Here is a 12,872-nt window from a genome sequence, read left to right on the forward strand (position 1 = left end):
CTATCCATTACTGAAGCTTGTCCCTTGCTCAGGCTATCCATTACTGAAGCTTGTCTCTTGCTCAGTCTATCCATTACTGAAGCTTGTCTCTTGCTCAGGCTATCCATTACTTAAGTTTGTCCCTTGCTCAGTCTATCCATTACTGAAGCTTGTCTCTTGCTCAGGCTATCCATTACTGAAGTTTGTCCCTTGCTCAGTCTATCCATTACTTAAGCTTGTCTCTTGCTCAGTCTATCCATTACTTAAGCTTGTCTCTTGCTCAGTCTATCCATTACTTAAGCTTGTCTCTTGCTCAGTCTATCCATTACTTAAGCTTGTCTCTTGCTCAGTCTATCCATTACTTAAGCTTGTCTCTTGGTCAGGCTATCCATTACTGAAGCTTGTCTCTTGCTCAGTCTATCCATTACTGAAGCTTGTCCCTTGCTCAGTCTATCCATTACTTAAGCTTGTCTCTTGCTCAGTCTATCCATTACTTAAGCTTGCTCCTGGCTCAGGCTATCCACTCTTCTCTTGCCTGGGCTATCCCTTGCTTAGTTTACATTTGAACTCTTGCTCAGGCTACCTCTTGTTTGGCCTACATTGGACGCTTACTTGTTGTACATGTGAACCCTTGCTCTTGCTATCCCTTGCTTGGTCTACATTGGACTCTTGCTTGCTGTACATTTGAACCCTTGCTTGGGCTATCTCTTGCTCGGCCTACATTGGACCCTTGCTTGGTGTACATTTGAACCTTTGCTCAGGCTATCCCTTGCTTGACCTACATTGAATCCTTCCTACATTGGACCCTTGCGGTGTAATCACTCGGATGTAATCACTCTTGCTCAGGCGATTTCTCGTTTGGCCTACATTGGACGCTAACTTGTTGTACATTTGAACCCTTGCTCTTGCTATCCCTTGCTTGGTCTACATTAGACTCTTGCCTGGTGTACATTTGAACCCTTGCTCGGGTTATTTCTTGTTTAGCCTACATTAAACCCTTGCTTGGCCTACATTTGAACCTTTGCTCAGGCTATCCCTTGCTTGACCTACATTGAATCCTTCCTACATTGGACCCTTGCGGTGTAATCACTCGGATGTGTGTGGGTAGTCACTCAGATTTGTGAGGGTAATCACTGGTATGTGTGTGGGTAGTCACTCGGATGTGTGTGGATAGTCACTCAGATGTGTGTGGCTAATCACTCGGATGTGTGTGGGTGGTCACTTGGATTTGTGTGGATAATCACTCGGATGTGTGTTGGCTGTCACTCGTATTTATGTGGGTAGTCACTTGGATGTGTGTGGGTAATCACTCGGATGTGTGTGGGTGGTCACTTGGATTTGTGAGGGTAATCACTCAGATGTGTGTGGGTAGTCACTCGGATGTGTGTGGGTAGTCACTCGGATGTGTGTGGATAGTCACTCAGATGTGTGTTGGCTGTCACTCGTATTTATGTGGGTAGTCACTTGGATGTGTGTGGGTAATCACTCGGATGTGTGTGGGTGGTCACTTGGATTTGTGAGGGTAATCACTCAGATGTGTGTGGGTAGTCACTCAGATGTGTGTGGGTAGTCACTCGGATGTGTGTGGGTAATCACTCGGATGTGTGTGGGTGGTCACTTGGATTTGTGAGGGTAATCACTCAGATGTGTGTGGGTAGTAACTCAGATGTGTGTGGATAATCACTCAGATGTGTCAGGTTCTCTTTGTGCAGTGACATTAGTGACTGGTATGAGGTGCGTATGGTCATTTGAGTTTTGTGTTAAAGTTCCCTGTATGGTGAGGTCAGGTCCTCTTTGTTCAGTGATATTTCTCTGCTGATGTTTTCAGGAAGCTTCCACATCTTTCATGTCCTCTGCCGTGACCTTGGGGAACAGGTAAGGTTACTGGATAAAACCCAAAACTGTACCAATCTACAGTATTAAATCTTTATACAGTTCGAAGATGAAAATGTTTTGCATTTACGATTTTAGTGTGGACATAAATTTTGTATGATTTAAGTTTGTGGTACCAGGTAAGATGCCATCATTTTATGATGTCTGCCTGGTTTTCTTATCCATTTAACGTTCCCACTGTAAAAGAAAAGAGAAATCTGCAAGGAAGACACTAAACTTGCTATAAAATAATCATATAGGAGACATCAGAACTTTATAATTTAATAGCCGGTGGGGTGGGGTGGTAAAACTAGGCTTTAATTGTTTCTCAGATTCTGTGTGGATTATGAGTTGTTTGACATTGCTCGCATTTTGATTGTTCAGTCACAGTAGCATTTTGTATCACGATTAGTGAACTTAGTGGCATTGATGTTATGGTCTGCTTGTCTGTTGTTTTTCAGAAACTGACCTTGAATGTAGGGAATCTAAAGACACTGAAAAATGAATACCCAGCTACAGCCAAGTCTTCCATACAGTATGTACATAGTCTGAAAACTGAAAAGCCAGCAATAGCTACATGTATATGCTCTTTCCAGTGAATAGGCTGGGTAGTTTCCCCTGGGCTCTGCTTAGTTTCCTCCTACAGTAATGCTGTCTGTCATCGTATAAGTGACTTGTTCTCAAGTGCGGTGTAAAACACCAATCAAATAAACAAATCAATAAACGTTATCTGGTTCTAGTTAAACATTTACAGGAACAGTTCTTATCAAAACTTAACTGAATGAATCGACCAGAGATCAGGTTTTGCTTACTTTTCTACAGGTGAAAAGGTTGAATATTCGCTGTAAGATGACAAAACAGTGATAATAAAGGTGACCTGTACATTGTGTTTCAGGTTTGCTTGTGTGTCGCCTGTGTCTCTACAGCTGTCGCCTCAGCTCCGACCTTACAGCATTGCTCTGCCTCCGTGCCCCATATCCCAGGACCCCAGTCAACCAGTAAGTCCTCAGGCTGGTCGTTCTCCATGGTAGTGGAGGGCAGTCAGATGAAAAGACCTTTGACGTACTTTCTTTTGGAGTTCATGTGGTATGACTGATATAACAAAAATCATCATGGTTTGACTGATGTTATAAACATCATCATGGTTTGACTGTTACAAGCACCATCATGCTATGACTGATATTACAAACATCATCATGGTGTGACTGTTATTACAAGCACCATCATGGTGTAACAGATATTACAAACACCATGATGGGATGACTGATATTACAAACACCATTGTCGTGTGACTAATATTACAAACTCCATCATGGCGTGTCTGATATTACAGTCACCCTGGTCCAACTGATATTACAACACGATCATGGTATGACTAATATTACAACGCCATCATGGTGTGACTAATATTACAACACCATCATGATGTGACTAATATTACAAACACCATCATGGTGTGACTAATATTACAAATACCATCATGATGTGACTGATATTACAAACACCATCATGGTGTGACAGATATTACAAATACCATCATGATGTGAATAATATTACAAACACCATCATGGTGTGACTAATATTACTAACACCATCATCGTGTGACTAATATTACAAATACCAACATGATGTGACTGATATTACAAACACCATCATGGTGTGACTAATAATACAAATACCATCATGATGTGACTGATATTACAAACGCCATCATGATGTGACTGATATTACAAACACCATCATGGTGTGACAAATATTACAAACACCATCATGATGTGACTAATATTACAAACACCATCATGATGTGACTAATATTACAAACACCATCGTGGTGTGACTAAGATTACTAACACCATCATGATGTGACTGATATTACAAACACCATCATGATGTGACTGATATTACAAACACCATCATGGTGTGACAAATATTACAAATACCATCATGATGTGACTAATATTACAAACACCATCATGGTGTGACTAATATTACTAACAACATCATCGTGTGACTAATATTACAAATACCATCATGATGTGACTGATATTACAAACACCATCATGGTGTGACTAATATTACAAATACCATCATGATGTGACTAATATTACAAACACTGCCTTGGTCAACCATGTTTCAGATTCCCGTTCACTATCACAAAGGGGCTGACCTCCTCGTCTCTGTGTACGATAGCAAGGGGCGCAAGTTTGACAACTTCTCCTCTCTGGCTGTTGATTGGAAGATATCGGACATATCTTTACTAGCCCTGGACACTCCCCCTGATGTCTTTGTGGAAACTACTACCCTGGAAAGTGGAGCCAAAAAAGTCAAAGGTTTAAATAACTTTGAAGAAAGTTTGAAGCAGAAGAAATATTTCTGTATCCAATGTGGCAAAGATTAATTGTTGATTTTTTACAGTGATGTTAGTTTTATTGATGTATATATAAAGATATACTGTGTAGACTTTACTGTGAAGATGTTACATGGCTGTTAGAGGGCGTTGTGTCAGACAGTGTTACGTGATGAATTTCCTTCTGCTTTTCCGAGTTCCTAGTAAATGTAACTATAAATGTAACAGTCCTCTGTATGCCCCCAGGCACCAGTCTGATTAAAAACAGTCCTGCGTATGGCCTCAGGCACCAATCTGATTAAATGTAACAGTCCTGCGTATGCCCTCAGACACCAATTTGATTTAATGTGTAACACCTCAGAATGCCCACATTACAGGTCTGATCTTTGCTTTTCAATTTGCATTTCACCTGAAGTTAACTACTGTACCCACCTTTCAGCTTTCCAGAAACTGAATGTGTTTGGCAAGCCTGGCCGTGTTGTTCTGTCGGCCTCAGTCAGCAGATATGACACCAGCTACTTCACGTCACAGGCGATTCGCTTTGATGTGAGTAGAACTTGAAATAGCATTCCTCTTCTTCTGTTTGCCTTTACTGTATAAGCTACACATATCTGCCACGTAGTCATACAACATGTCCAACTGAGTATTGGATAACTGGGTATTGGATAACTATTGTATATTACAAGTCGGAAAGCTCATCAGTAACGTGTCCAAGGTCAGTGGTTTACAACGGTCACTCCGATTGAAAAAAAGAATATGGCAGTGCACCACAATAAAATAAATATGTAAATTGTAAAGAATCTGTAAGCTTCATGAAAAGAGTATAGCTGCCCGTGATTTTTGCGACACTTTCAGTCTACAATTTATTTACAGAGCACAATAAAGGCTAAGATCAGCAAATCTGTGGAGCTGATTCTGGTAGAGGAACCGTTCATCTCTCCCAACACTATTTCTGTGTTTAACCATCCTTCTAACAAGGTGAGTTCAACCAGTCATCTCTCCCAACACTTTTTCTGTGTCTAACCATCCTTCTAACAAGGTGAGTTCAACCAGTCATCTCTCCCAACACTATTTCTGTGTTTAACCATCCTTCAAACAAGGTGAGTTCAACCAGTCATCTCTCCCAACACTATTTCTGTGTTTAACCATCTTTCTAACAAGGTGAGTTCAACCAGTCCCCTCTCCCAACACTATTTCTGTGCTTAACCATCCTTCTAACAAGGTGAGTTCAACCAGTCATTGCTCCAAACACCAAATAATGACCGTGGACCGTGGAGTGCTATGTCTCATTTGTTCAGTAGCAGTTGACTACATTTCAGGTGTCAGAAGACCATGTGTTCTGATTGGTCTGGGGCTATACACCAGTCCCATTGGTACCGGAACACCAATGCATTCATTATATGTTAGTACCGGTATACAGTCGATAGACCTCACTTACAGCATGGCCATTGTATGGCAGCAATACTGTACTGTCAGTGTGACTGGTTTCTCCACTCATCATGCTGTCCCAAGGAGTTGCCCAATGGGTTCCTGGGCACATCCAGGGTGCCCATTAGGTTTCCTGGGCACATCCAGTGTGCCCACTGGGTTTCTGAGCACATCCAGGGTGCCCACTGGGTTCCTGGGCACATCCAGGGTGCCCACTGGGTTCCTGGTCTGTTCAGAGATTTCATTACCATGTGCCTTATTCCTCAAATGGAAGAACGACACAAAGAAATTGCTCAGATGGAAGAACGACACAAAGAAATTGCTCAAATGGAAGAACGACACACAGAAATTGCTCAGATGGAAGAACGACACACAGAAATTCCTCAAATGGAAGAACGACACAAAGAAATTGCTCAAATGGAAGAACGACACACAGAAATTGCTCAGATGGAAGAACGACACACAGAAATTCCTCAAATGGAAGAACGACACAAAGAAATTGCTCAAATGGGAGAACGACACACAGAAATTCCTCAAATGGAAGAACGACACACAGAAATTCCTCAAATGGAAGAACGACACACAGAAATTGCTCAGATGGAAGAACGACACACAGAAATTCCTCAAATGGAAGAACGACACAAAGAAATTGCTCAAATGGAAGAACGACACACAGAAATTCCTCAAATGGAAGAACGACACAAAGAAATTGCTCAAATGGAAGAACGACACAAAGAAATTCCTCAAATGGAAGAACGACACACAGAAATTCCTCAAATGGAAGAACGACACACAGAAATTCCTCAAATGCTGGAGATAGTGGACGTCTAGTGAACAATTTCTGTTCTTGTAGTGTGTCCTGAGTACATTTGTCACCTGTGTGCATTATCAGAAGTCTGATTGTTTGTATGTTCCTATTTATGATGAAGTGCTGTTTGTGTGTTCCTGTTGATGATGAAGTGCTGTTTGTGTGTTCCTGTTTATGATGAAGTGCTGTTTGTATGTTACTGTTGATGATGAAGTGCTGTTTGTGTGTTCGTGTTTATGATAAAGTGTGTTTGTGTCCATGTTTATGATGAAGTGCTGCTTGTGTGTTCGTGTTTATGATAAAGTGTGTTTGTGTCCATGTTTATGATGAAGTGCTGTTTGTATGTTCCTGTTTATGATAAAGTGTGTGTGTGTCCATGTTTATGATGAAGTGCTCTTTGTGTGCCCCTGTTTATGATGAAGTGCTGCTTGTGTGTTCCTATTTATGATGAAGTGCTGTTTGTGTGTTCCTGTTGATGATGAAGTTCTGTTTGTGTGTTCCTGTTGATGATGAAGTGCTGTTTGTTTGTTCCTGTTGATGATAAAGTGCTTTTTTTGTGTCCTTGTTAGGTGAGTCTGGAGGTGAAGAAGGGGTCAGGATACTTCCACGTGGATGAGGGACAATTTGAGGCAGCTCAGATCCAGTACCTGCAGCGGAAGAGGAAAGTGGAGGTAAGACCAATCATCAGGTAACCTCTGATTTACTGTAAACGAGATGCACCTGTAATGGTGTTGTTTTTCAATATGTGTACAATGTTAATCATCATGGATGTTTTCATGGTTGCCAGTCTGTCCACCAAACATCATGGATGTTTTCATGGTTGCCAGTCTGTCCACCAACCATCATGGATGTTTTCATTGTTGCCAGTCTGTCCACCAATCATCATGGTTGCCAGTCTGTCCACCAATCATCATGAATTTTTTCATGGTTGCCAGTCTGTCCACCAATCATCACGGGTGTTTTCATGGTTGCCAGTCTGTCCACCAATCATCATGGTTGCCAGTCTGTCCCCCAATGATCATGAATTTTTTCATGGTTGCCAGTCTGTCCACCAAACATCATGGATGTTTTCATGGTTACCAGTCTGTCCACCAGTCATCATGGATGTTTTCATGGTTGCCAGTCTGTCCACCAATCATCACGGGTGTTTTCATGGTTGCCAGTCTGTCCACCAATCATCACGGGTGTTTTCATGGTTGCCAGTCTCTCCTCCAATCATCATGGGTGTTTTCATTGTTGCCAGTCTGTCCACCAATCATCACGGGTGTTTTCATGGTTGCCAGTCTGTCCAGCAATCATCATGGATGTTTTCATGGTTGCCATTCTATCCACCAATGATCATGGATGTTTTCATGGTTGCCAGTCTGTCCACCAATCATCATGGGTGTTTTCATGGTTGCCAATCTGTCCACCAATCATCATGGGTGTTTTCATTGTTGCCAGTCTATCCACCAATCATCATGGGTGTTTTCATGGTTGCCAGTCTATCCACCAATCATCATGGTTGCCAGTCTGTCACCCAGTGATCATGAATTTTTTCATGGTTACCAGTCTGTTCACCAATCATCATGGGTGTTTTCATGGTTGCCAGTCTGTCCACCAACCATCATGGATGTTTTCATTGTTGCCAGTCTGTCCACCAATCATCATGGTTGCCAGTCTGTCCACCAATCATCATGAATTTTTTCATGGTTGCCAGTCTGTCCACCAATCATCATGGGTGTTTTCATGGTTGCCAATCTGTCCACCAATCATCATGGGTGTTTTCATTGTTGCCAGTCTATCCACCAATCATCATGGGTGTTTTCATGGTTGCCAGTCTATCCACCAATCATCATGGTTGCCAGTCTGTCACCCAGTGATCATGAATTTTTTCATGGTTACCAGTCTGTTCACCAATCATCATGGGTGTTTTCATGGTTGCCAGTCTATCCACCAATCATCATGGTTGCCAGTCTGTCACCCAGTGATCATGAATTTTTTCATGGTTGCCAATCTGTCCACCAATCATCATGGGTGTTTTCATGGTTGCCAGTCTATCCACCAATCATCATGGTTGCCAGTCTGTCACCCAGTGATCATGGATGTTTTCACGGTTGCCAGTCTCTCCTCCAATCATCATGGATGTTTTTATGGTTGCCAATCTGTCCACCAATCATCATGAATGTTTTCATGGTTGCCAGTCTGTCCACCAATCATCATGGATGTTTTCATGGTTGCCAGTCTGTCCACCAATCATCATGGATGTTTTCACCTTTGCCAATCTGTCCACCAATCATCATGAATGTTTTTATGGTTGCTAATCTGTCCACCAATCATCATGAATGTTTTCATGGTTGCCAATCTGTCCACCAGTCATCATGGGTGTTTTCATGGTTGCTTGTCTGTCCACCAGTCATCATTGGTGTTTTCATGGTTGCCAGCCTGTCCACCAATCATCATGGATGTTTTCATTGTTGCCAGTCTGTCCACCAATCATCATGGATGTTTTCACAGTTGCCAGTCTGTCCACCGTTCATCATGGGTTTTTTCATGGTTGCTTGTCTGTCCACCAATCCTCATGGGTTTTTTTATGGTTGCCAATCTGTCCACCAATCATCATGGATGTTTTCATGGTTGCCAGTCTGTCCACCAATCATCATGGATGTTTTCATGGTTGCCAGTCTATCCACCAATGATCATGGATGTTTTCATGGTTGCCAGTCTGTCCACCAATCATCATGGGTGTTTTCATGGTTGCCAATCTGTCCACCAATCATCATGGATGTTTTCATTGTTGCCAGTCTATCCACCAATGATCATGGATGTTTTCATGGTTGCCAGTCTGTCCACCAATCATCATGGTTGCCAGTCTATCCACCAATCATCATGGGTGTTTTCATTGTTGCCAGTCTATCCACCAATCATCATGGGTGTTTTCATGGTTGCCAATCTGTCCACCAATCATCATGGGTGTTTTCATTGTTGCTAGTCTATCCACCAATGATCATGGATGTTTTCATGGTGGCCAATCTATCCACCAATGATCATGGATGTTTTCATGTTTGCCAGCCTGTCCACCAGTCATCATGGTTGTTTTCATTGTTGCCTATCTGTCCACCAATCCAAAACAATCCAGTAACAGATTCACATGGTTATAAACTGACTGGCCTTTGGTGACCTTCTTTCTAAGATCATATTTAGAAGTCTTGTTGAAGGGAATGTTAGTGTTTAGGCCAAGAGGGATTTGTTCAGCACACAAGCATTTTTCATAAGTTTCTTTTTGTTACACTACCAATGTCAAGTGTCTGTTTATACTGGAACAGGAGATAGTGGTTTGTAATTATGTCGTATTACAGACTTGATGAAAACCTTGTATCTTTGACAGGTGATCCCAGCCATGGATGGAGTGATGGTGGTGACCGCGTATGACCTCTGTCTGGATCTGACTGACCACCCCAAGGCCACGGTGTACGTGTCCGGAGTGGGCAGCATAGAGCTCACTGTCCGAGATAAGGTGAGGACACAGTGTCAGGGGTGGGCAGCATAGAGCTCACTGTCAGAGATAAAGTGAGCACAGTGTCAGGGGTGGGCAGAATAGAGCTCACTGTCAGAGATAAGGTAAGGACACAGTGTCAGGGGTGGGCAGCATAGAGCTCACTGTCAGAGATAAGTTAAGGACACATTGTCAGGGGTGGGCAGCATAGAGCTCACTGTCAGAGATAAGGTGAGGACACAGTGTCGGGTGGGCAGCATAGAGCTCACTGTCAGAGATAAGGTGAGGACAAAGTGTCAGGGGTGGGCTGCATAGAGCTCACTGTCAGAGATAAGGTGAGGACACAGTGTCAGGGGTGGGCAGCATAGAGCTCACTGTCGAGAGATAAGGTGAGGACACAGTGTCAGGGGTGGGCAGCATAGAGCTAACTGTCAGAGATAAGGTGAGGACACAGTGTCAGGGGTGGGCAGCATAGAGCTCACTGTCAGAGATAAGGTAAGGACAAAGTGTCAGGGGTGGGCAGCATAGAGCTCACTGTCAGAGATAAGGTGAGGACACAGTGTCAGGGGTGGGCTGCATAGAGCTCACTGTCAGAGATAAGGTGAGGACACAGTGTCAGGGGTGGGCAGCATTGAGCTCACTGTCAGAGATAAGGTGAGGACACAGTGTCAGGGGTGGGCTGCATAGAGCCCAATGTTAGAGATAAAGTGAGGACAATGTCAGGGGTGAGCAGTGTAGAGCTCACTGTCAGAGATACGGTGAGGACACAGTGTCAGGGCAGGTAGCATAGAGCTCAATGTCAGAGATAAGGTAAGGACAGTGTCGGGTGGCCAGCATACAGCTCACTGTGAGAGATAGGGTAAGGGCACAGTGTCAGAGATAAGGTAAGGGCACATTGTCAGAGGTGGGCAGGGTAGAGCTCACTGTCAGTTACTTTTGAGTTGTTTCCTGTTCATGTTTGTAGATCGAGATCTCAAGCGAGGTGAAGGCCCATGTCCAAGTTCTGGATTCAAAGGGAGCACCACTGTCCGCATCGTTCTTTCCTCTGATGAATCTTCGTGCTGTGCCAGGCTCAGACTTCATTACCGTCAGGTTCGTAATGATTTATAATGACTTCCACGGTCATAGTGGCCAAATGGAAAATTCCCACTTCCGTTCAGTATCACAGGAAAATAAGCACGGCATAGTTTCTTAAAGATAAACTTTTTCAAGGCAATTTTCCCCCTTAAGAAGGAAGCTTAGAAGCTTATTTGTACAGTGCACTTGTTACTAGGTCATGCCATATGAAACTGAATGTATTGTGTACATGAAATATAAATATGGTAAAGCAGATGTAAAAAAATATACACATGTAATGTCAAAAATGAATTTACCCTTAATTCTTTAACCTTTTCGCACATTAAAGAGCAACTTTCAGTGCAATTTATCCACATTTTGGAGATAAAACTAAATTGGTTGGATGGACCAATTTCAGGGCTTCACATAAAGTGTAATATTATCAGTCTACACAGAATAATGCCTTCCAAATATGCTTGAATTAATACCTTGCAAACATGTGGAAAGACTGAGGAATTGCTACATGTATAAACTGATAGCGGAATTATAGAAAACTGAAGACATAATGACAGAAATGCATAAAAATATGTCGGAATTACCGAAAGTTAACACAATAGCAGACTGATGTGTTTTGGTTCACCATTAAATGGAAATACCACCCATGTGATATAACATATTTGTGATAACCTAGGGAAGTAACATTGCACGTTTTACGACATTGGTAAAATTGCTCTAGGGGACATAGTCTTAGTCTTTGGCAGCCGTTCACCTGTCCATGTCTTTGTAAACACTCTTCTTAGCCAGGTTTGCTAAACTTATGTCACATGTTCACTCACACATAGGCATTAGGCAGGGTCGCACAGGCCTTTGAAAACCTGGAAACTACTGGAGTTTTTTTTTCAGAAATTCCAGGCTTTGAAAGTGCTTGAAATTGACTGTTTTTTTTAGTAAAGATCCTTGTAAGTGCTGGAGTTTCAGGAGGCTTAATGAAGTAAATGTCACACACTTGAAAGAGTAAAATAGTTTAAAACCTTTCACTTTTTATCGTATTTCTGCCTTTCTTTAATCGTATTTCACAGTTTGGTTTACTTCTGTCTTCCAAGGTCCTGTACGTAACTCAAGTTTGTAGCCAGGAGCATGGATACTTATAATATAGTAGTACGCGTTGCCATGGAAATTGATACTTCCTCCTACTCGGCTGTGTATGATACAGGATTATTTTGACCATTCTTGGTAGTCATACATAATTCCTGGGAAAATGTTTTGCGATGAATGGTCATTAATGCCAGAATTAAAATATTAGTTCAAGTCCAGCTCATGCTGGCTTCCTCTCTGACCATACGTGGGAAGGTCTGTCAACAACCTGCGGATGGTCATAGGTTTCCCCCGGGAACTGCCCGGTTTCTTCCCACCTTAATGCTGGCCGCCGTTTAAGTGAAATGTTCTTGAGTTCAGTGTAAAATAACAATCAAATAAATAAATAAATAACAAAGATTAGTTGAAGAGGGGCACTAATAAACACACAGTATACTTAATGAATTAGGAGTTGACCCATTCAATATATATATGTGATAGGGGAGGTAACTCTTGACAAACAGCCCAACTTGCCAGGGCCAAAATCTTGAGAGTGAACGGAATTTTTCATTGTAAAAAATGCAGGGATGACACTGAACAACACGCAGCTGCTAACTATTGTACACAAACAGAGTTTAGAGTTACTGACATGGTACATGGTCTCTCAAAAATGGTGAGGGACAACAGAGTTCACACACATCGTTATGGATGGGGTTTATGCCATGTCCACATGTGACTGGGGGGCCTGTGTGTGAGGGAGACATGCCACATGACTGAAAATGACACGTCATATTACTGAAAAGTACGACGTTAAACCCCAAGCACTAACTCAC

The 12,872-nt window shown here is 42.4% G+C and overlaps 1 protein-coding gene across 1 annotated transcript in view; it reads left to right on the top strand.

The window, feature by feature from the left end:
* LOC135467599 (nuclear pore membrane glycoprotein 210-like) overlaps positions 1-12,872 on the top strand; it is a 74,486-nt gene that overhangs the window by 34,649 nt on the left and 26,965 nt on the right. The window contains exons 18-26 of the mRNA XM_064745372.1: positions 1,808-1,854; positions 2,313-2,386; positions 2,747-2,849; positions 3,989-4,181; positions 4,638-4,744; positions 5,072-5,176; positions 7,004-7,105; positions 9,802-9,930; positions 10,874-11,001. Coding sequence (XP_064601442.1) covers positions 1,808-1,854; positions 2,313-2,386; positions 2,747-2,849; positions 3,989-4,181; positions 4,638-4,744; positions 5,072-5,176; positions 7,004-7,105; positions 9,802-9,930; positions 10,874-11,001 — 988 coding nt within the window. The remainder of the gene's footprint in view (positions 1-1,807; positions 1,855-2,312; positions 2,387-2,746; positions 2,850-3,988; positions 4,182-4,637; positions 4,745-5,071; positions 5,177-7,003; positions 7,106-9,801; positions 9,931-10,873; positions 11,002-12,872) is intronic.

Source organism: Liolophura sinensis, chromosome 6 (genome assembly GCF_032854445.1).
Source record: "Liolophura sinensis isolate JHLJ2023 chromosome 6, CUHK_Ljap_v2, whole genome shotgun sequence".
Classification (NCBI taxonomy): Eukaryota; Metazoa; Mollusca; class Polyplacophora; order Chitonida; family Chitonidae; genus Liolophura; species Liolophura sinensis.